This window comes from Lathamus discolor, chromosome 2 (genome assembly GCF_037157495.1).
Source record: "Lathamus discolor isolate bLatDis1 chromosome 2, bLatDis1.hap1, whole genome shotgun sequence".
NCBI classification, from domain to species: domain Eukaryota; kingdom Metazoa; phylum Chordata; class Aves; order Psittaciformes; family Psittacidae; genus Lathamus; species Lathamus discolor.
The window spans coordinates 73,008,728-73,033,827 of record NC_088885.1 but is presented as its reverse complement, the minus strand read 5'-3'; the positions used below and the strand labels follow the sequence as shown (position 1 = coordinate 73,033,827).

The 25,100-nt window shown below is 41.2% G+C and overlaps 1 protein-coding gene across 3 annotated transcripts in view; it reads right to left on the bottom strand.

Moving 5' to 3' along the window:
* Positions 1 to 24,286, bottom strand: part of ECI2 (enoyl-CoA delta isomerase 2) — a 33,525-nt gene extending 9,239 nt beyond the window's left edge. Inside the window, exons 1-6 of one of the 3 annotated variants that reach the window (XM_065667435.1) lie at positions 23,900 to 24,283; positions 9,312 to 9,368; positions 4,810 to 4,972; positions 3,440 to 3,538; positions 799 to 990; positions 368 to 437 (exon numbers count right to left, since the gene is read on the bottom strand). In XM_065667435.1, coding sequence (XP_065523507.1) covers positions 368 to 437; positions 799 to 990; positions 3,440 to 3,538; positions 4,810 to 4,972; positions 9,312 to 9,322 — 535 coding nt within the window. In that variant the 5' untranslated portion in view covers positions 9,323 to 9,368; positions 23,900 to 24,283. Of the gene's footprint in view, positions 1 to 367; positions 438 to 798; positions 991 to 3,439; positions 3,539 to 4,809; positions 4,973 to 9,311; positions 9,369 to 23,899 lie in introns of all 3 variants that reach the window. The other 2 variants (XM_065667434.1, XM_065667436.1) reach the window with 2 other exon arrangements.
* Between the last annotated feature and the right edge of the window lie 814 nt (positions 24,287 to 25,100).

Genomic DNA, 25,100 nt, shown 5'->3' with positions numbered 1-25,100 from the left:
GTATGTCCCAATGTATCACAGAATTAGAGTTGACTAAACCCATACCAATTAACTTCAAAACCAGTAATGAAAATGCTGTGGAGCAGATATTTCAGCTACACAAAGTAATAAAGCCCTTCACGAACATTCCATGTCTATCTTCTAATCTCGAAGGTTTTGATATAACATCAAGCTTGCTAAAGAATTTGAAATACCACCTTGAAAGAATATTGCCCAAGTACTTTGGAAAAATCTTAGGTCTATATTAGAGGAAAGAATTTCCTCAAATAATTCTATCTTAGTCTAAATACAGGTAGATAGTTCATGTTAGTACTGTACTTTGGCACAATATAAAACAAATCCAAGAGAGGAATGTGAAGTGTCATACCAGTAATAACTGCTATGGTAGAATCATCTTTTCCAGCTTCTTGAAGCGCTTTGATAATTTCTCTGTACATCTGCATAAGAGAAAAAAAAAAAAATCAACAAGGTGCAGTCCAATCTTGTATCCACAAAACAGGCTAATCTTCCTGCAGTTTGCCATTTTAATTTAGTGCAGACTGTAATCCTATATTAAGTTTGAAAGAAACCAAAAGAGACAGAAAATCCCAATCTGTAAAATATCAGCTGAATGGTTTCATTATATACTGGATTATTTATTCCTTAGGTTATCATCAGAGTCAAGATACTAAGCCCTCAAAATTCAGACCACCATGCTTTAGTCAGCTCTGCTAAGCCTGTAGTACTGATTCTTTAAACACTTGAGTCATTTATCCAGTAAAGAAAAAAATATTAGTCCTCCCAAGTTAATTTCTTTACCGTATGGTTGATGGCATTTTTCCTGTCAGGTCGGTTAAACATTATCTTTGTGATCTTATTTTTGGTAGTAACTATTATTGTTTCATAGCCATCATGCCTGCCCTCTTCTGGGGAAACTTCTTCCTTCCGCACAGCAGGTTCTGCAGAGACCAGACTTGTGACAAGTTCAGCATATTTCTGTCTGGCATCATCCTGTAATGCAAGGAAAGGAGAGGGGGAGAGGGATGACAAAGAAACCCCACACTAGATCATCAAAAGTTGAAATGGAGACATGTTTGTTATGCTATTCATAAAATGGGTACCTGGGGAGTCGGGGGCAGGGGTGGGTGGGAAGCGACACTGTGCTTCAGGACAAAAAAAACAAGCAAAACTCAGTTAGAAAGCATTCTAATTAGGAAGAGAAGGGGAACATGCTGTGTTTAAGCACTGCAGATCATGCTTAAAGTCATCTGGAAAGCAGCAGCCATGGATCTGCAAAATAAAAGTACACATGCTGGGAGGATGACATTTATTTTATTGGAGAAGTGCCCCCATCCACAGCTAAGATTATCAGAGAGACCTTTGTCCTATTCCCAGCATTTACACATCTCCATGGGTCCTTTGTTTCTACTTTGCAGTTGGTCATCTCTCCAACAAAATGAAAGTTTTTATCTTAGAACACATGCCACTGAAAACAGGACTGCCGAAATGGGTTTACTGGATTTGAAGACACTAGTTTTCATTTAGCCCAAACACAGCATGCAAAAGCCTGAAGAATCCTGCCTCTGTACTTCTACAGTAAGAAGTAATTTAAAAGAATTCTAAGTTCTTGGTTGTTACAACCTATTTTCTTGAAAGAATAGTATACTTCAATCAACTCTATAATTCATGATCTGTAGCAAGTGAAATTGTCTATTCCTTCTCCACTATAATTTCCAAGAGGACATTCTTTTCTGTAACTGTTTCTTGGCTACTCCTAAAAACTGCAAAGCCATCTCAAGAAAAACCCCAACCAAACAACATAACTAAAACATACCCTAGAAATCATAAAGCAGCACAAGAATATGTTATGTTACTGAAATGAAGCAAGCATGTTTTCTTTTAAAAGAAAAAAACCGCAAAACCCCCTCGTGATAGGCTGGAGAGTTGGGCGGGGAGAAACTTGATGAAATTCAACAAGGGCAAGTGTAGAGTCTTGCATCTGGGGAAGAACAACCCCATGTACCAGTACAGGTTGGGGGGTGACCTGCTGGAAAGTAGTGAAGGGGAAAGGGACCTGGGGCTCCTGGTGGATAGGAGGACCATGAGCCAGTAATGTGCCCTTGTGGCCAAGAAGGCCAATGGCATCCTAGGGTGCATTAGAAAGGGAGTGGTTAGTAGGTCAAGAGAGGTCCTCCTCCCCCTCTATTCTGCCTTGGTGAGGCCGCATCTGGAATATTGCGTCCAGTTCTGGGCCCCTCTGTTCAAGAAGGACAGGGAATTGCTTGAAGGAGTCCAGCGCAGAGCCACAAAGATGATTAAGGGAGTGGAACATCTCCCTTATGAGGAGAGGCTGAGGGAGCTGGGTCTCTTTAGCTTGGAGAAGAGGAGACTGAGGGGTGACCTCATCAATGTTTACAAGTATGTAAAGGGTGGGTGTCAGGATGATGGAGCTAGGCTTTTTTCAGTGATATCCAGTGATAGGACAAGGGGCAATGGGTGTAAACTGGAGCATAGGAGGTTCCATGTGAACATCAGGAAAAACTTTTTCACTGTGAGAGTGACAGAGCACTGGAGCCCAGGGGGGTTGTGGAGTCTCCTACACTGGAGATATTCAAGGCCCGCCTGGACAAGTTCCTGTGTGATGTACTGTAGGTTACCCTGCTCTTGTGGGGGGGTTGGACTAGATGATCTTTTGAGGTCCCTTCCAACCCTTGGGATTCTGTGATTAAGTAATATCTTTTACTGACCTCAGAAACTACTCCTGAACAGCAGGCCTAATGCAGCCGTGACACAGCTGGTTTGTAAAGCTTATGCTTCCTTCACTTAATAGTAGCAGAAGAAACTCTGGTAGCTATATACAATGTCAGACTCTGCTACAGTCTGCATGAAGTAAAGAATGCTTATGCAACTTTGTATCTTTATTCTTCCTGCTTGCTTTATTTAAAGTAGACTTCTCTAAAGGTCATGAAAGGTATTAAAGAAAGATGTCAAAATATACTGAGAAAGAACGAAGAGAGGCTCTCAGTACTCCATTTTTCCCTAGTCTTCTAGTGGCATAAGAGACCGGCATTTTAAAATGGCAAAGTTATCAATATGCTGTATTCACAGATTTGTCCTCTGTTGTAAGAACTGAGAAGCTCAATCCATCTTTCTTGAAGAGAACAGCAGAATAGAACTCAATGTGAAAAACAACCTTTTACTGGAAGTCACCACACACATAAGATCTCTTACGCTGATGGAAGCTGATAGTATTAATATAGAACTAGGCTTACACAGTAGAAAAATCTCCTAAAAATTAAAGCAGTGAAATGACTGTAGAATACAGTGCAAAATATTTTGTCATCTGAAGCAGAGCTACTGAAGTAGCATGCAGTCTGTTTAGACATCAGGCATTCACTTACAGACCAGGCACTTAAAGGCAATCTACAAAGCATCTAAGTGAAATGATAGGCATTATCACCTGAGACAAATTGCCAAGAGAATTCCATGCATCCCACTTGGCTTTCTTGACAAAGTCCAGCATACCTGGTTTTGGAGCATTGCAGGGACCTTCAGTAGCCTGAAAAGAGAGTGAAACAACTTTAAACCTTTGATTAAAGTTCAGATGCCTTGGTAGAAAAGCTGATGACTGTTAGGAATATTTATCTGGTCAGGATACATAATTCAACTCTGAAACAGAATGCATACCTCGGGGTTGGGCAATATTCAGACAGTTCACACAGCATGAAGTTTTCAGTGTCTGCTATTCCCTGACACCTGGTGCTGGGCTTTTAGAAGAACCTAACCAGTATGAGATGCCAGTTATCAAAACACCCATGCATGTTAAGCTCTCCTATCTCAAAAATAGTGGAAGTTTCATACTTAAAAAGAAAGTTAAAGACTTGTAAGCTGTGTGAACAAAGAAAACATTGCACAGGATCTATTAAGTTGGATCTTACTTCAAAGTTGGTCTCATTATGAGCAAGGGTAGTAGACCAGTTAAACTGCAAGAGTCTGAGCTATCCTCAAGCATTCTATGATCAGTTTTCCTGGAAAGCACAACATTGGATAGAAATATTTCAAGTAGGAGCCAGAAAAGAAAGCATACATTTATGAGCTCATTATTACTAACTAATAAAGCTACCTGGAACAATCAGCTGTTTAAGTTTTTATTTCAAGGAGCAACTGATTGCCTTCTTCAGTATAACAAGCAACAGCCTGTACTGACCCCACAGCCAATCTTGACCCAAAATTACTTCCCCAAATACCAGTACAAACCCCACTAAGGACTCGTGGCTCTTTCTACAAAGGTCTCCCTTTCTGTAGAAAACAATACCCTTCACTCAGTGTGGAGGTACAGCTCCTCCAAGGTTTAAAACCAAACAAAGGAGACAAAAAAACCCAAAACAACAAACACCCCTACAATGACCACACAAAAAGAAAACAACCAAACCACCCAGAAATCAACCTTCAGATGTCAACACCCTTATATTACAGGCCCAGCTGGCTGACTGTAGATGCAACAGATTTAAGAGGAACCACAAGCTGTTTTTCCAGAGGTGTGTCAATATATGCTATTTGGAAGGCATCACACAATGGATGCAATTTGGATCTATTTCTTTGAATAAAGGTTTCTATTCAAAGCATGATTTATAAAACAGGTTTGGTTTCCCTCAGAACTTAGGCAGAGTTCGAGGGGCTGGCATTTCAAGAACAACATTTGAGCACCTGAAATGAAGAACTTGTTAAGGCACAATACATTTGAACAACCCTTAATTTAAGCAAATATTTCACAGGTCCATCTTTTCGTATTACAAATGCTCCTTAGAAAACAAAATAAAACAAGCCTACCTGTTTAAACAAAGCATAGAGCTTCAACTTAGTTTCATTCCCAGGATCCTTCTTCAAAAGCTTCAGTTGTTCTTGAGCCTTTTCAAAGTCTTTCTGGCTGACTTGCATGGTGGCTGCAGTCACGTGCAGGTGAACCGTTGGAATGTAAACAGCTTGTGCTCGCCTGTTAGTAAGTGGCATGAAAAAACCCACTGCTTAGTTTTTGTGTAAGACTAGAGGAGAAATGAGCATGCTGCTTTTTAACATGTCTAAAGTAAATGTAAAACAAAGTATTTGTACCCACACTGATCAAAACAACAACAAGCAGCAAGACACTAAAAGTCATACAAAAGTTGCTTTAGAAGTTTGCTTAGCTGCCACATAACTGACCTTGGAGAACATGATGCTATCTCTGCCTAGTATGTAACATTGCTAGATTTAACATTGCTAGATGACAAAGAAACTATGCAGTAATATACCAAATGACCATATTTAGACCACTAAATAGTACTAGTGGTAAACTAACCTTTTACTGTTTCTGGAATAAATCAGAGCACTACAGGGTATATCTATGACAACCAAATAACAAACAGAATATTTTTACTGATGGTTTAAATCTCATGCCCCTCTACTTGGCACTGGTGAGGCCACACCTCCAATACTGTGTTCAGTTTTATGCCTCTCACTACAACAAAGACATAGAGGTGCTGGAGTGGGTCCAGAAAAGAGCATGAAGCTGGTGAAGGGTCTGAAGCACAAGTCTGATAAGGAGCAGTTGAGGGAAGTGGGATTGTCTGGCCTGGAGAAACAGAGGCTCAGGGGGGACCTTATCACTCTCTATAACTGCCTCAAAGGAGGTTGGTAAGGAGGTGGGTGTTGGTCTCTTCTCCCAGGTAAGAACTGATAGGACAGGAGGAAAGGGCCTCATGTTGCACTAGGGGAGGTTTAGATCGGATATTAGGAATAATTTCTTCTTGCCAAGCACTGGAACAGGCTGCCCAGGGAAATGGTGGAGTCACCATCCCTAGAGGTATTTAAAAGACCTGTAGATGTAGTAGTGCTTAGGGACATGGTTTAGAGGTAGATTTGGTAATGTTAGGTTAACGGTTGGACCTTAAGATCTTTTCCAACCTAAAAGATAAACAGCTTTATATGTCTATGAATTAAACTGAGTATACAGCCTGCTTTTTGCGATCTTTTCAAGTCATGATATTCTATCTCAAACCACTTCAATCTGAAAGCCCCATTCTCCAATCAGGGCAGCAATAAGTGGACACTAATTTCCAAATGTACTTTGGTAAAAGACTGGCTGTGAAACAGCCTGCAAGCACTTTGGCAGGGGGGAGGGAGAGTGGGAAAAGCGGTAAAATATTCTGGGAGAACAACTTTCCACCAGAAAAAAAAAGGTAATTCCAGAAAAAAACCCCAACTAAAAAAAACCCAACTTGTAAAAGCAAGTTTACTTCAACAGTTTGGAATCAAAAGCCAAAATGTCTGATAATTTTGGCTTGTTTCAATAGGAAAAAAGCATGTCGTCTCAACTTTGTTTACCTAAATTGCAACACAGGTTAAGCATTTTTACTATTTTTAAAATGTTAGCAATTTACATAAAAAATCCATTAAAAAAGAAACAAAAAACCAAAACAAACAAACAAAAAAACCCCCACAAAAACCTCCTCCAGCTTTCCCCATTCTAAATTACAGGCAGAGCTATCATGTTAGAACACCATATACGATAGATTTCATAATCAGTCAGATCTGAAAAATTAATGATTATCACAAATGCAGACTGACAGAATCATTAATCTGTTAACAGTTCAGTTACAGAGCCATCATTTAAAAGTCATACTTAGCATTAAAATTCTACCTTTTTTTTTTTTTTTTTTGCACACCTAATGCAAATTTTAGAGAAATTCTACTGCTTGTTTTCAAAAATAACTTCATTGCCTTTCTTAAATAAAACTTATTTTCTGTTGCAAGCCTAAAAGTTGCAGGCAGATAGTGTGAAGAATGCCAACTATGCCAAATTAATTTGATTACTCTTACACTTCATATAGATAGAAGGTTTTAGTTGTCTTGTAAAAAAGATATTTGTAACATCTATGGGTTTTAAGTCCTGTTACAGATCTTCTGTGTTAACTAAACCTAAGTTCCTGATATCATGGGGCTACTGTGTTTGAATGACAGACATGGAAAGAATATTTTCTGTTATCCACAGAAATTCTTTCAAATAGAAGCAATTCCAGATTCTCCTTCAAAAACTTATGCTAGTAAAAACTATCTGAACAATACAAAATGGAACAGGCTATCAAAAAGGGCTATAGGAACGGAAAGCCTTAACTTAAATTGAGCGGCTGTAGGCCTTTATTAACAAGCAATGCATCCAGACAAACACCATTAACTAGCTGCCAGCTTCACTAACTTTCAAACTGGTATGTTCAGAAAACTGTGTCAGTTTAACAAGTTTATCCCTTAACCATCTGGGAGGCCAACACTGTGGACTTCATCTCCAGCAGCAAAAAAAATACCTTGGACAGGAAAAAATGTACCTAAATGGGTATAGACTCAAGTCTTTTTTTAACACCGAGTTTCTTTGATTTGTCTATCCAGGAGTCACAGAACATAGGGGTTACTTTCAGATCCTATCTTCAAACATGTTCTTAAAGTCACATTTACAGGAAGAAGAAAGCGAGAGTGCAAGAATCATAGAATGGTTTGGGTTGGAAGGGACCTTCAATGGTCATCTAGTCCAACCCCCCTGAAGTGAGCAGGGACATCTTCAACCAGAGCAGGTTGCTCAGAGCCCCATCCAGCCTGGCTTGGAACATCTCCAGGTATGGTACATTCACCACCTCTCGGGGCAACCTGTGCCAGTATTTTACCATGCTCATTGTAAATAATTTTTTTTCTTCATGTCCAGCCTCAATCTCCCCTCTTTTAATTTAAAACCATTACCCCTCATTTAACAGGCCCTGCTAAAAAGTCTCTCCTCAACTTCCTTATAGGCCCCTTTCAAGAACTGAAACACATCAATAAGGTCTCTGTGGAGGCTTCTTTTGGGTTTGGTTGGGTTTCTTCCTCCAATTTTGCTAGCCATCTGTGGGATTATTTGAATGCTGCTGTTCCCAAGATTATCTGTGTATCAGGCACAGTTTTATTTGCCAGGCTAGGCAGTGACTATACTGAAGTGGATTCAATGCTTAAAAGGGAGATTGGGGGTTACACCATGTTTGACAATCAAGAATTCACTCCAGCTTGGCTATGGGCAATATTATAAATAGGCTTTAAGAATCTTTTTTATACAAGATTTCATAGTGACCATAAATCAACAAGAGTTGAGGATGGGTAGCTGGGGAGAGGGGAATAGCATATCAGGAAGTCTGAAGGTATGTACACACATATTTTCACAGTTAAGGGGTTTTAGCATTTAGCAAGTCACAAGTACTCTTCCTTATAAATGCAAAGTGAACAACTAAGAAGAGGAATAGAAAACAATTAGGCGAATAAAAAAAGTCTGGTTGGGGGCAAATGGAATGATCTTTCAGTAAGTCCAGTCTCAAAGGAGCTTTGCTGTCTGGTCATATCCAGTTTTAATTCTTAGCTACAAAATGTTTGGGTAAAGTAAGTTATCTATCCGCTTCTAACATTCCATCTTTCATTCTTCTTTTCTTCCTTACCTACTGATTTATGATAGGAGATTGTGCAACTTAGCTGTTTATTGAAGCCTGGTTATAAGAAAAACCTCTTTCGCTTTCACTTGCTGCTTGTAGCTTAATTCTCTATATGATATCAATGATTCACTCCTTCCTATCTGCTTTCTGATCTCTAGAGGACATTTACTATGCATCAGTGATGATCACCAGTTGCCAACATGCTAAGGCTAAGCTGACTGTTATTATTTATTAAGGATGAAAATGCAAAGGGAACATGAAGTTACTTCACATTTTGTTCATCTTAGGCATTCCTCAGAGTGATACATGAATATCAGGTAGGAACTCCTTTACCCAAAGTAGACCACAGAGTGAGGACATAACTTGCTGCTACATGTCAGCACATACAACAGCACTGCCATCTCTGGGACTGCACAGTGATGCCATGCCAGAATCCTGAAGACTACAGGGCAAGAAAGGCTGTTGTAGCACACTACAGGTATGATTTGTTGCCATTCAGGATATCTTGCAAGCCCACTGTTTGCCCTGCTCAGTTTATACTGATAGACATTGAAACATATTATATAAGTAAGATCTGAAAAGTCAATTACACTGAAAGTAGCTTCTCACTGACCATATTAGCAAAGACTACAAAATTTGGTAAAGACAGGACCTTTCATTACTGTGTAGTTCTGTCGCTTGCATAAGGACTTTTACAGACTTAAAAATACCAACTTTCTGTAAAAAGATGGCTGCTCACTTTCCAACTTTTAAAGCAACTTAGCAGTTTCTTCATTAAGAATACACGGAAGCCAAAAGATCTCTGCACAGAAAATATCAGACATGCTCAGCAAAAGAAAGGGATGGATATACCTGAAATCCATCTTCCATTTACTTAATAAATGGTTTTCTTTAAAACATTAGTAGATCCTGGGGAAATAAAGCAGACAGAAGCAGTTAAAAAACGCATTAGGATTAAAAGCAGCGGGTGGTGCTAGAAACATGTGGGTTTAAAACTCCCAACAGAGCTGAAAAATGCTCATTTCACATTACTGTAACTAGCTTTAGAGACAAGGAAGAAAAAGAACAGGAAGTGTTGTCAGACAGAAGCCAGCAGTACATTAAACTGCCACTCGATGGATCCTGGAACACATGCTTAATAGATGATGTATCTTTTGTACATTCAGTGTAATACTTCAGATAACGCATATGACATCTCTTCTTTGCCATGATAACTATCACTAGGTGCTGTGATCTTTTGTGCTGCTCTTTCCACACATTCCTTATGCGGAACGGTGAGAAGAACAATAACTGCCTCTTGCCATTTCACACACACCTGGTATAAAATGATCACAAAGTGGCAATATTTCTGCTCATGTTCCTTCTATCTTAAGGCAAAATTAAACAAAATCCTGGTTTGCTGCTGCTGAAGTGTTTTGGGTTGGTTTTTTATTTCTTCAGTTATTTTAAGTTAGGATACAAAGCAATCAATGCCCACAAACCTCAAGGTGCTAAATGTTTGGTTATAACCTAAAACAAGCTTCTGATTATGTGCCTTTCAAGGGTCTCTGCTAAGACAGGACACTGTTTCTGAGGCACCAGCCAGAGCTTCAGCTGTTCTACAGGGTTCAGGAGCCTGAAACTTAGAGCACTTCATCTGGTCTGCTCCAGCACCAGCAACTGCTGCTCTGAAAGGCTGCTGCCAAGTAAAGCCAGGGGGAACCAAATGAGACCTCCTTGGCACACTGTCCTCCTGATGCTGGGCCACACGCATCCATAGTGGAGGAACCATAAGCCTTCCCTAACAAGGTGACAGGGTAGTCCATGCCTACTGGCACCTGGCCATGGAGTATTCTCACTCCAAGCAGAGTCTCAGGCTTCAGACCACCCCAGCTTTCAGTAGCACTTCTCCTGTCTTGATCCTCCCTCAAAATTACACTGATTTTTCTCCCCAGAGAAAAAAAGAAAGGGATCTGGAGAAGGAATAGCAACCACTGATCATTAGTTCAGCTACACCAAGCTATGTAGGAAAAGAGCTGGTGGGAAAGGTTGCCACTGTTGGCAATTGCAGCAGCTGTTAGGAAATGAAGCATGTGAGGGGAATTGAAACCAGTATTTAAACAGTAACCATGAGAAAGTAAGTGGACCATCTGGAAAAAGAAATTCAAGCTGACACTCTGACTGCTCTTATTTCCTTCCCCCTCCCCCAAGACTTTATATCAGAATCTTTAAAAATAAGATTAAAAGAAAAGGAAAAAGATTGATAACCAAATAACAACAATGACCAAAGCATTAGCAGTACCACTACATCATAGCTTTCTCTGTAACTGGGAAATAACATTACAATTTTTCATATTCACTTGCAGTATTTTCTGCATGCAATAAATCTGTACTTCACTTTATTTTGCTGAGCAAGAAGAAGCTACTGTCTGCACTGTTAATATAAAAATCATTAGAAGTTTTAATCTGCAGGTTGCCCAAGTCATCATTCTTCATGCCATTGGCGATATGCTATTGAAACCAAACAGCTATTTACCTACACAATAATGTAACATTAAGGATTAATGTATTTTGACACAGCCCAAGCACTTACACAGCAAAAAGAGCTTCCCCCACTCAGCTGAAGGTGGAAAGGACGAATGTCAAACTTCTGTCATACCTCTCAGTCTTCCTCTCTGCACAAGTGTTGTGGTTCAAAGCGAACCACACAGCATATCCACTCACTCCCCCCCTTCTTTCCCTCCCTCTACTCCCGGAGGGACGGAGAGGAGAATCAAAAAGAATGCAACACCCACGGGTTGAGATAAGGACAGTTTAGTAACTAAGGTATAACACAAATCACTACTGCTACCACCAATGATAATAATGATAAAGGAAATAACAAGAAGAAAGAATACAACACCTCAACACCAGCCGACCGATAACTCACCCCCCCGCTCCAACAACTGAGCACGACCAATACCTCTTCCAACCCTGCAGTGTCCTAGCCCTTCCGGGTAACTCTCCATTACATCCTGGACATGACGTGCTGTGACAGTATGGCATACCTCTTTGGTTAGTTTGGGTCAGGTGTCCTGTCGCTGCTTCCTCCCGGCCTCCCCTCCTCCCTGGCATAGCATGAGGCTCACAAAGTCCCTAGTCAGGGTAAACATTACTTAGCAACAATTAAAAACAATTGGTGTTATCAGCTCTGTTCCCAGGCTGGAAGTCAAAACACAGCGCTGCACCAGCTACTAAGAGGGAGAAAAATAACTGCTACTGCTGAACCCAGGACAACAAGCTACCTAGAGCTGAGCTTTGAAAAGAAGAGGCATCTGGCAGTGCTAAAGCAAACTGAGCAACTGTGGCGTTTTTGGAGCAATCACTCCTCCATTGGTGTTAGAGAAAAAAGGAGTGGTATGTGAAGGGTGGATGGCTAATTAATACAGAGATTCTGTGAGGGAGACCTTCTGGTTGTAAAGGCAAAGCAACCCTCTCTCTTTATGCCATCCTGTTACAGGCTTCTTCCAAAGAACTTTTGACTAAACACACTATTTCTTATCATAAACTCTTTTCAGGTTGTTTCATTTTTATTTGGTTTTAGTGTTTTGTTGTGGTCATCTTTTTCTCTCCCTGCAAAATTATGTTGGTTTTCATGGATGTCTATCAAATGACTGTGAAGTCTGTTACAGTATCTTGTCAGACTTCAGGTGGAAAGCAGTATCCTTGTAAGTTGTACTGACTTTGTTGCAAACAGTTGGGTAGTAGGTAGTGATAATGACTTACTACAGAAACCTCAGCTTGACAATTTTTACACTAATGAAGTCAAATTACTTCAGCTATTAATTTCTAGTCCTGTCCTTTCAAATTTCTTCTCTTACACTGGGAAATGTGGAGTAACAGTATCTGACACATGAACATCTTCCTTTGTAACCTCTGTCGTCCTGAAAAAGCCTGCACCTGCTTTCACAACTCTCTCATGTGAAAACTTCTACTTTCACCTCATTTGTATGCACCTCATTCAAGATCCTCTGCTATTTATTAAAGCAAAACTAATTCAGAACACAGGCAGATGAAATTAATCTTCATTGAGAAGATGGATAAGCAGAGACTACCCCTAACAATTTTTGTCTGCTCATATTTCTGTAACCGATATGTTTTCTAATATCTAACGCTGACAAAAGATGAAAACACAGTTAAAATAATTGAGTTGCTCCTTTGAGTTAAAACACAAACCCCAAAGTTTTCATGACAGCAACTTTTATAGCTTCCAACCGACAAGTCAACTAACTTGCATGCAAAGCAGTCTGTACTAGACAAGTTCACAGGCTCACTCTGTTAAGCCCTGCTTTGCTAACACTTACTATCATGCTCTGTGGCATTAGATGAATAGCAATCCAAGTCAGTAGGTTGCAGCAGGCTATCATTAGATTAACACCAACTCAGCAGCCAGAGTAATTTTATTTCTTCATGCAGCAGGAACCAATGCACATATCTGTTTGATAAAGCCATGCTACTCTTCACCTGGCTACTGCAGAGACCTATTCAAACAAGTGCCTCACCTCTTAGACCAAAAAACAGTAGAATCACAGAATAGTTAGGGTTGGAAAGGACCTTAAGATCATCTAGTTCCAACCCCCTGCCATGGGCAGGGACACCTCACACTAAACCATCTCACCCAAGCTCTGTCCAACCCGGCCTTGAACACTACCAGGGATGGAGCATTCACAACCTCCCTGGGCAACCCATTCCAGCACCTCACCACCCTTACAGGAAAGAACTTCTTCTTTATATCCAATCTAAACCTCCCCTGTTTAAGTTTGAACCCGTTACCCCTTGTCCTATCACTACAGTCCCTAATGAAGGGTTCATTAGTCCAGCACCCCTATAGACCCCCTTGAGATACTGAAAGGCTGCTATGAGGTCTCCAAGCAGCCTTCTCTTCTCCAGGCTGAACAGCCCCAGCTTTCTCAGCCTATCTTCATACCTAAGAAAGTCTCATCAGCACCAAAGTTATTCTCCAAAAATCAATACATTTTTTTCACTTGAGGAAATAAAAAGTTTCATTAATCATGGTGATAACATGGAGGTGTTGATGACTCAGTAGACAATTTTCCCAAACACCAAGAAAACAAACAAAAAAACCCAAACAAGAATACCCATAAGGAAACAACTGCCCCTCCTTGTTCTACCAGCATAGCCCCTTGTGATACTCCATTATAATGTGGTTAGTGTGGAGTAACTAAAATATATTGCTGTCACGTATTAGCAATGCTTCTAGCGTTCTGGTATGTCCAATATGTCTAGCTAGCAGAAAAGATCAGTGTAAATACTCCACAACCAATTTACTTACTGCTGCTTTCATACACAGAAACAAAAATGAACGTCAAATTACTTTCTCCTTTACATTAGAACATTTCAATAGTTGTTCTAAACGCAAGCTTGAGATACAAATCCTTATCAGCTTTTACTATTTTACACTCCTACGCTGTTTTGACATATAAGAACTACAGGGTAACGATGTGTCTGTTGGCAAACTGAAGTGCTGAATCACTGTTGTTTAGTGTAAGTGGCTCAGCTGTGCTTAAGATTTTTCTTTTTCCAATATTAAAGAATAGCTAAGAATCAAAGATCTAGATTATCATTCAGAGCTCTGAAACAGTCTGCTCTTTATGCTCTATACAGCCACAGTTAACATTCTCTCATCACAGCTGCTAGGAGGGAAAATGGCTTTGTTTCCCAAAACCTCCACAAGTGCTCTCTTTCCAGCAGACTTATCTGGACATGAATAACTAGAGCGTGACAACTTCCTGCACATCCTCAGTTCATGTAAAACATCTCTGCAAGCAGGAAGATTTGCAGACATCCTCTCAAACACATTTGAAGTTATAACCATGAATGTTAGCAGAAAAATATAGAGCTGTGATACTCATACATGACACTTGCCAAGGAATCACTAAAAATTTACTGTAGTATTTGGAGCAAACTCAAAAAGGTTCTTTATGCATTCTTATCCAAGGCAACTTTAACGAAACAGTCATGAACAAACACCCAAAATAACTTTGTTGCTAATGGAGAAAGGTAAAGGCTACTTTTATTTTGCTTCTGAGGACAAATCTTATTGACTGTATGGAGAACAAAGTAGTATACACTTTGATGTTAATGGCTTTTGGCCAAACAGGTAGGTTTACGACAAGGACACAACCAGCTGCTGGAGCTTCCATCCACACTAGTGTTCTGGGTTCAGCTGTAGCAGTTACTTTTCTCCTTCTTAGCAGCTGCTACAGTGCTGTTTTCAACTTCGGTCTGAGAACAACACTGATAGCACCAATGTTTTTAGTTGTCGCTACGTATTATTTACTCTGATCAAGGACTTCTCAATCCCTCATGCTCTAACAGCGAGGAAGGGCATGGGAAGCCAGGAGGAAGCAGAGACAGGACACCTGACCCAAACTAGCCAGAGGGGTGTTCCATACCACAGCACATCATGCCCAGTGTATAAACTGGGGGCAGCTACCCAGAAGGCCCAGATCGCTGCTCTGGTCGTGTTGTGTATCGGTCAGCAGGTGGTAAGCAACTGTATTGTGCATCACTTGTATTTACTGTTTTCTTTTCCCCTTTTAGTTCTATATTCTCTCCTTTTGTTATTTCTCCTACCATTCTTATTATTGGTGGTAGCAGTAGTGGTTTGTGTTATACCATAGTTATTGGACTGCTCTTATCTCAACCCATGGGAATTACATTCTTTTGATTCTCCTCCCCATCCCTCTGGGAGGGGTGGAGGGGGTGAAGGGGGGGAGTGAGCGAGCAGCTGCATGGTTCTGAGTTACTAGCTGGGCTTAAACCATGACAACTAGAAAACCCACTGACACCCCTGCCAGTTCAGCTGAACCGGTTAAAGGAGACAAACCATTTGTGTGAAGTATACTTTCACTCCAGAATCCATGACACATGGATACAAAGGGTATGGACACAAAGAACACTGATCAAGCTATACGACAATAACAAAGCAATATTTGTCCATGGCTTATCCTGTCCCAATCCAGAATTCAGATAATTTAGAATTCAACAAACGAGGTCTAAACACAAAGTAACACACTTGTTCATTTTGGCACTATTTCCAGCACCCCCCACCAGACAAACCTACAGATGTCCTGTAAAAACCTGAGCAAATTTTCTTGACACAAACCTGATGGTAATTTGGGTTTAGAGCTAAAGTACTTGCACACATGCAAGACTGGCAACAGTAGCCACTTATTTGGACTGCTAGAGTCAGCTAAGAATCCATAGAATACAATTAATCTAATCTTAAAGAAATCATTTTTATTCCAACTTAAGAATGGAATCCCCTCTACTCAGCACTGGTGATGCCACACCTGGATTGCTCCATTCAGTCCTGAGCTCCCCAGTATAAGAGAGACATGGACATTCTGGGAAGAGTTCAGTGAGGACCACAGAGATGATTAAAGGACTTGTGTATGAAGAAAGGTTGAGCTGGGACTGTTCAGCCTACAGAAGAACAGGCTCAGGGGGATCTCAGTAACATATATAAATAGCCAAAGGGAGCTTGTCCCTGTGAACACCAGAAAACTCTTACTGCAAGGGTGACAGAGCACTGCCACAAGTTGCCCAAAGAGCTTGTGGGATTACCATCTTTGGGGCTATTAAAAAGCCTTATGGACATGCTCCTGGGCAATTGGCTGTGGGTGGCTCTGATCCCGGGGCAGGGTTGGAACAGATGGCTTCCTGAGGTCCCTTCCAACCTCAACCACTCTGTGATCCTGTGAAAACCAAACACATTTAACCTGCTAGTTATACTGAAGCAGTACACAAACATCCCACTAACTTTAACAGTTCATCTCTAGACTAGACTTTGAAGCTATAGATCTTCAAGCCTTCATGTGAGAGCCTTCATGTGAGTTTGTTTCAGGGGAGGAAGTGAAATGATCTGTTCTAGGACACTCACAAAATAGGAAAACTACATTTGCTATTGCACTATGACTATTTCAATTCTCAGCTGGCAGGCTCATTCCATGTCAATCTACATTCAAGGGCAAAAACAATACTGAGATGAATGTTATAGACAGGAAGTCCAATCATAAAGATCAATCTGCAGGCTGACAGGAAAAAAAAAAAAAATCCCCAAAATCCTGACTGCCTAAATTAGTAAAGAGCTTTTGCAAAGCAAAGCACAGGATGAACAGGAGAGAGAAGAGAAAAACCTTTCCTTCTAGGGAGTCAGATGCCAATAGAAGGCAACATTTTTGTAAGCAGGTTAAAAGGACTCTACCATATTCAGAGGGTAGAAAAGTTTTGAGTTTGCAGGTGGTTTTCTAATTTGTTTGGTTTTAAATGTGGCATTGCACTACCACAGTTAAAAAGCTACTAAGAACTATGTGCTTAGATAGCACTCAGGGCAAAGTAGGGTTTACTTCTTCCTAAAACAACATAGTGATAATTTCCATTTAATCTTCAATTAAAACAGATTTCATTCACTGATTGGGTCAAAGAAGTTTCCACTTGGAGTACTCCACGTTATCAGAGAAAAGGTAGCTGTCACACACACAGCGAACCAACACAAAACATTACACAAATTATTTATTGCTATCTAGTGCTGTTATCCTTTCTGTAGGTATTTAGGTTGAGAGGAAAAGTCAATAGGTTATGAAGAAAATAATGAAGTTACTAGTTTATGGTCTCCTTTCCATGGCTGGATAACCTGTATTACTTAACACTGCTCATATTAAAAGGATTAGTTGATAAAATATAATTCTGACAATTTTTCTTTAATATCATTGCTTTCAGTGATATAGGACTACCACTGGAACTACCACATTTAAAAAACAGGATGCTAGCAAATAATTAAGTTGCTACATGCTAATCACTGCCAGACCTCTCCAAAGCTTAACAAACAGCATCACTTATTCAGCGACTTAAAGCTCGAGTTTCAGTGGAAGAAAGCCTTAGCTAGAACCCATTCCATGAAAGCTTTTGTTTCCTCTTTTCTCATGGAGCATCTAGTACTGAATTAGTTGGCAATGATTTCTGTTTCTCTGTGAAATAAAGGAAGGTTTTAGGAGACCTTTAAAATCTTAGCTCACAGTTACTGAGTACAGTCTGAATTTTATTATAATGAACTTCAAGGGAACTTGTAATGTTCCCTTGTAATGCTTGGGCTCATCACAAGAGAAAGGCTCAATCATTTACTACATCAGAATAATGCTGAAATATCCAATCCGAACTCAAGATAAAGTAGCTTTAGGTAGATTATTTCACATTGATCAACATTTAAATTATTTTTAATACTTTATTCTTAAATTCCTTTCATAATGAAACAGTCAGGATATAGGAAAAACATCACAAATATGCTGAATACAACAATGGTGTAGAAAAAAAGAAGAGACTGACATAACTGGTTCAATCTTCAGTATGTGCTCACTCTAGTAAGGATAACTACCAGTGAAACCTCTGGGGCCTACTTTATCATCACTATAAATGGAGGTTACTTGTAAACATGGTTCATTACAGTGAATTAAGTCTGCATATCAAGCCCAGGTAAAATGTCATGTTTTGCCCTATGAATTCTGATTTCCTGTCATTCAAGTATTTTTAATTTCTTTATACATGCAATATTTCCAATTTTTTTCTAGAAATAAACCAACTTCTTGCAGACTGCTATGCAAGAATGAGATATATCAGTTTTGCTCTCTTCACCAGATCACAGTTGCAGACAGAACATAATTTGCACAAGGACAGAAGTATAAGGGAAGAGAGGAATAAGTAGCTTCTTAAAATGGTACTGTTCAAAGACAGTATCTTCTACCCAACAGGAACTCAAAATTCCTAGCACCATATTAAATTAAAAGACAGTCAGATATTTGAAAATACATTTTCTTTCTCCTCAGGAAACTCATAACTGTCTTTAAAAATAAGGGTAGAAAGAAACTGTGGTTGCTCATGTCAAGTGGGAGCTACATGAGAGCCCATTTTGCTAGACTTGAACAGCCATTCTCTCCAAAATTCAGTAACAAAAAGAATAGTTAACAACCACCTTACTTGAACTCATATTATCAGATTCTTCTGAACTCTGCAGCAAAGCTGCTGCAGAAGCACCTAGTGATCACTGACTTCAGCAGGCAACACTGAGAAGGTCACATCAACTTCAATGAACAGCTGCTTCAAAGCAAATTAACAACAGAAAGCAGTGTTCCAAGCCAATCCATCTTCAAGTCTTCCAGACGCTTTGGTTTGATACTAGCTGTGAACTCTCAAATCCAGCTCAATTTCATACAGTTAGTGAGCTTGCTGCTCCAGATTTTGTTTTGTTGATTTTAACTGCTGCATGTATGTCTGCTCAAAACAGTTTAAGAGTATGTTTAAATAAGGACATAAGTCTATTATGACACTTCTCTGGATGACTGCTTAATCGTTTCACCACTACCTTTTCTCTTTTAAGCCATATTGGTAAACCAGCATGTGGAAACAAGATGTAGTAACTCAGTATTTGCAGAAAAAGCCTCCCATTAAGAGATTTAATTGTTCATTTTCCATTAACTAGTTAGGGTCAGTAGTCAAAAGACAGTGGATGAGTTTACTGTAACAGCTATGTTTCAGAATCCCAACCCTTAAAGAAAAAAAATTTGAAATTCATGGGTGGTATGAAGATCCCTTCAGAAAGGCTCCAAAAGTTACCTTTCCATCACAATGTCAGGGGAAGCTGATTTTACCAGTATTCTGCAAAATACTACCGCAAAAGTCAAACTGAGCAAGGTTTCAAGAAAGAAGGTGACTTTTTTTTTTTTAGTGAAAATTATTGCTGTTTAAAAGATAAAGAAAATACGATAAGATCTCCGAGTTGTGTACTGATGTGTACCAAGAAATAAAGACCAAGCTTGGGGGCAAAACCAAACAAAACCAGGTTTAAAATCAAGGCAGTTATGTACTGTGCCTGATTTTTCTGGTGATCTAGCAAAGATCTGTGGTCCACAGATAGTCAAAGGTTGTGCAAAACAACTTGGCTCACAAGCATCAACTAGAGTTAGAAGCCTAGTTTGAAAAGATAAGCATAGTTATCACAAGCAGAAGGAGAGCAGAGTACCTAAGACCTACAGCATCCAGCATAAGACAAGGAGATCTGATAAAAAAATCCATCACAGGAAAAAATGTCTGGCTTATAGGGAATAGCACAGAGCTGAGCAAGCAAGCTAGTACAACCTCAGACACAGCACCAAAAGGCATGACTTAAGAGGCTCTGAAACCAAAACACATATAAGAGAGCAACAGGGAGTAAAAAGTATATTCCACAGGGCCCCACAGTGTAGGGTCAGGGTATGTGTTTTGCACTGTGGATAAAACACAACCCTGTACATGGACCCATTTTCTACATCAACATGCTAGAAGGTGTTCCTGCCCAACTGCTAGCAGGTGGGGAAGTTCGTGGGCAGATATTCAGGAGGCTGCAGAACAGCTGCTGCCTATGCCACACTAACACTAGTAGAGAAATCATACCCAACTCAGGCAAGCCCTAACAGCTGGGCAAAAGTTTCAAGCATAAAGCAACTTCTACTGCCAGAACCAGAGGGCTTGGTACAGACACACAGAAGAATAAGTACTGCTAGCAAACAGGGTTTTTAAGAATATATTCCGATAGGTTACTTGAGAGCAATAGTGCAAAAATCCAGTCCTCCTCCCTGTAAAACAGAGTTGGATTGGGGCTGATAGCAGTCAGTAGAAAAGAGAAGGAAAGCAGCTGCTGCAATACAGAAATAGCACCTGGCAGCAGGAAAGTGGGTGAGAAGTGAAGAGGCAATAGTGTCTTGTGCCTTCCAGCCTAAGAACATCAGAACAAAGCCACTAATATTTGTATATCTGTACCGAACTACAGCCATCTGAATAGGACTGACAGAAAGGAATAAACATTTTCCACCACAGGGTTAAAAAGCAGACTCCCTCCAAGGCCAATAAGCTCCTCATGGCCAAACCTGGAAAAATGAAACAGGACAGAAGAAGGGATAGCACCAAACTTACTGGTCATCTCCAGGGTCATAGTAGCCTTACAGATGTTTTCCACAAGGCTTACATGCGCCCTGGGTGTGCTGACATCTGCCATTATGCCCAAATGCAGGAAACTTTATTGCTTATCTGCAGCAGGGGAAGACTCTGTTTACATCCTCCACACACATTAAAAATGAACAAACAAAACTCCATGATGCAGTCAATAGACCTTTACCAGCAACAAAATATTTTATGGAATTACCCAGAATACTGAGCCTCTTCTCACTGACAGAGGCCCCAAAACACAGCCATTCAGTGAAGCCAGAAATAATCTCTCAGTTGCAAGAGATCAGCTCTTCCTCCACCCTCAACAGAGGCATTTGTCCATAATAAGCACAGTTTCACAGCAAGACAGCTCTGCCACCACCACCACTCCCCACAGGCCTTTTCCCAGGACCTACACCTGACTGGCTTAGTGGGAGAGAAGGCAAAAAAAGAGCTGTAAGGTTTTCAGTGACAGACGGGAGGCAGAGGAGGAGATGGAAGGATTATAATGTCCTGCTTTAGCCATCAATGTACCAAAGGGCCCTTGACAAAATGGCCAACGAATGCAACTGCACTACCAAGCAAAGGAGAAGCAATTCAGGGAACAGGTTCAATTAATTCCCAGACACAAGCAGAAAAAGGTTGCAGAAACTGTGTAAGGACTGTTGCATACTGTTCTGGGACTTAATAATACCTGAGTTCCCGCCATGCAGGTAGTCAGTAAACATGCAGATGTCTTGTCATGAGACAATAAGGAGAAACCAAGAAGAGATTTGGGATACTATTCAAGAGCCAGGATGGAAGCAAACTCAAACCCTTAAGACAGCTGCCTCCCAAGCTGAAGAGTAGACACTGGGGTAAAAATAGATTTACTGTAAGCAGGAAGTATTCCAGGCATAGGCAAAGACCAACAAGGCCACATAAGCAAGGACAAACCAACAGCTTAACAGAAAATTAACTGGTTTTCAATCCACTTCAAAGACCAGCATTTAATAGTGCTCCTCTGGAAAAGGCTCTTTAGAGCTGCTGAGAAATAAAAGAACAGCTCATGGACAAATTGTTCTTGTTAAGATCTGACCTCCTTTACAGTTGCTGAGATAACTGTATCAAGGAACACACTAGGAAGTTAGGGTGTGACTATGCTACTGTCTTGGTTTGGATCAGGAGTACTCTCGGAACAAGTCTAAGTTGTTGCCAATTCCATTCCCCTGGTTTGTGCTGTAGAGCTGTCTTGGCACATGCAAATTAGATTCCTTTCTAGATTACATGAAATCACAAGATGCCTTCCAACTACTGATCGGCATTCAGTGCTACAATCATACTACAACTAGCCCAAAGGAATGTCTGGAAACGATACCATGGGATGCAGCTTTCCCAGCAGCAAACATTCTGTGCCCAGTGGTCTGACTTGCCATATACACAGATATGGCCTCACAGCAGTAGAGTTGCGGGTCTCCAACTTCAAGCAGCTGAATGCAAAGACTGTCAAATGGCTACAGCCCTAGTAAAACTTTTTGCATGTCCATTTTTGTCAGCATTCCACCTCCTCAGACAAATTCAAAGTTGGAGAAATTACATATGCAACAAGGCAGGACAAGATGTTGGCATGTGTGACAAGAGCCTGTGGAACTCACAACTCAGCATCTGAGAAGACTAGGAATGTCCTGCTGAGGAGGAAAAAAAAGCAAAACAAAAACCAACAAACAAAAGCAGCCAAGAAGGCAAGAAGTATTCTCTCATTTTACACTCATATTTGTGTAAGTTTTCCTCCCCATTACCCATTAGTAATATTGATTTATGACCTTACTTCACATACAGAATCTTGCCGTTTCAAGTATATCTGACTCCACAAGCCCAATGATGTCCAGCAGGGCAGTCTTTTACGTGTTTTCCAATTTAGAATTGCTTCCCCTTCCTCTCATTGTAACAACTTACTTACCTGTATGAAATTAGTACTGTTTATCTGTAGAAAACTCACCTATAGCATTCCCTTTTTGAAATGAAGGCAGAAGTCACACTGATCATACAATTCATATTCTCTTTGTTTCTCCCTGTATCTTAAGATGTTCATGTACATATTTCAGATAATTTCTCACAAAGCTTTGGAAGAAAAATATTACTATTTAATGCATAAATTACCACAGTTTTCTGGTCAAGATGCACTCATACTTAATGGAAATACTTGAGTAAAAGCATTTCTCTTATGAAAACGTATATTAAACCAGTCAAATTTGCATGTTGTTAACAAGCAGGGTATCCCGGGTAGTATCTATTGGTATGATGATGCCTGCTTCACTATTTTGCTTAGGAACTTGTTTACCAAGTACACTTAACATACCAAATGCTTACTTTTCTTTTAATATTAAGCTGGTTTTGATAGAAAGAGGAAATTCCACAAATTAACATACTTTGCAATTCTTATTCATACATAACTTTACAGTGGAATTTCCAGTTTAACCATTTTCAATAAAAATGTCAATGCCACCATTCTAAGCCTCCTTGCAAGTCAAGCCATCCTTCTGGCTTCCCACAGTCTACCTAACACTGAAGGCATGCAGCCATTGCAGCATACACTAGTGCCCATAGCACTTTATTTGGAAACAGCATAAGAGCAATATGCGATAAAGACACACCACAGGAGAAATTATGTGACTATCTGGAAAGCTGTAGTAGTCTTAAGAAACCTTAATTAGCCAGATATGAAATTAAGCTTGGTTTTGTGGGACTGATGAGGGGCAAAAAAAGGCAAACAAGAAAAGCGCAAAATCACAGAATGGTTTGTGTCAGAAGGGACCTTCAAGATAATCTAGGTCCAAGCCCCTGCCATGGGCAGGAACACCTCCTGCTAGACCAGGCTGCTCAAAGTCCCATCCAGCCTGCCCTTGTATACTGCCAGTGATGATACAGTCACTCTTCTGGGCAACCTGCTCCAGCACACGTTTGACTCCGTATTTCAGTATGGTTTCAGATACTTTATCCCTAAGCCTAACCAACAGTCTCTTTGGTGGTTAAACATCTGCCTCAGGAAGGCATTAATTCCAGATTTCCCACTCCCCCATCGTATTCGCACACTAAAAAGGTGGTTTGGATGGCTGGAAATGCCCCCAGCTCAACCACAAACTTACCTTTCCCTGCTCAGGATGAGAGCAACGTCTCGCCCTGCACATTAACCAGGTCCCTATGGGCTGTACGAAGGCTAACCCAGTCCATCAAAGCGGCACAGGCAGGAGAGCCCCCAGTTTCCACGCCGGGCTCCCGCGTGACAGAGATGGGACTGCCCAGGCCTGAGGCAGCGGCCGGCCCTCCCGCAGCAGCAGGGCACTCGCACCTCAGCCCAGCGCTGGTGGTTTCCCCGACCCCGTGAGGTACCCCACCGAGCAGCCCCAGAAGAGCAGGTGAGGGCTTGGAGGTAAGCCACCCAGGGCTCGCTGCCGGCCACTCACCCCGGGAGCACAGCGGCGAGACAGCAGCTCACGGAGCGGTCCCTCCCTGGCGCAGGGCAGCGGAGAGTCTTGCTGCTGGGACGGTGCGATCGGAGCTCACCTTATTTCGCAGAGCGGCCGCCAACTCAGCCTCCGGACGAAGGTCAGGGCCGCAGACGCCATGGTGGGGCGGGAGGCTAGGACTCAGGGCGGGAGGAAGAGTAGAGGACAAACCCCGCCCCGCCGGAGCAGCCCCGCCCTCGGCTTGAGGGGACAACAGGGCCCTTCGCCTCTTTCATGGGGAGGTTGCCTCCTCCATCGCCGCGGGGAGGCTCGGCTGCTGCTGGTGGCTTCGCCGGGAGCCCCTGAGGGGCAGGGCCGGCCTTGCTGAGAGGCGTGAGGCCACGGTGTGGGTGTCGGATCTGCCCTGCTGTCGCTTAAAGCAAACCCGTACGGCAGTGCTCTGCAGCCAAACCCTGGACTATGCACTTTGGGGTCAGAAATGGGACAGGCTGTCGTTGGGCAGCCGAAGTCGCCAGAGTGGTCTATGGGAAATGAACGGGTGTGAAACCAGGGCCTTCATGGGCCAAAGTCACAGGCTCGGCTTAGCTCTACAAATGTGCTTTGTAAGGAACATCACGTTATTAATCAGAGATATTAATTGCATTATCTATTTTTGCGTGTTAGGGGGCTCTTAAAAAGGTTTATATTGTTTTCCCCCACGAATTACCTGGTAGGCTGCTGAACAGCCTTGTGCCTGTACCTCAGTAGGGTTGGTGCTATGTGAAGTGTGAAGGTGGAGTAGATGTTAGGGTCTGCCCCTTCTAATCTAAAAGATACCACTGCATACTGCTAAGCGTTTGCTCTTTCAGCTTCAGCTCCTGAGGGTGTACTTAATTTTTCTTTGCCGATGTTACTTGGTGCCTGAAAGATGGTTTTGTGTTTGTTTGGGTGCTGGGAGTATCTTAATGATTCAGATACTCAGCTCTATTGGTCTCCTTTCAAAACACATCCACTAAAACAACCTTTTAGTCCTGGGTGGGGGGGGAAGGTTCTTGATTTGGGTTTGGGTTTTGTTTGGGATCTTTTCCTCTCCCCAGAAGTAAATGCATGTAGAACTCTGAGTTCTCCCTCAAGGATAATTGTTTCGAAGCTGTTAGTGAGCTGTGGGGTTCTACTTTCTTAAATATTTGATTAGAGTTTTCCAGAAGTGTATGTAACC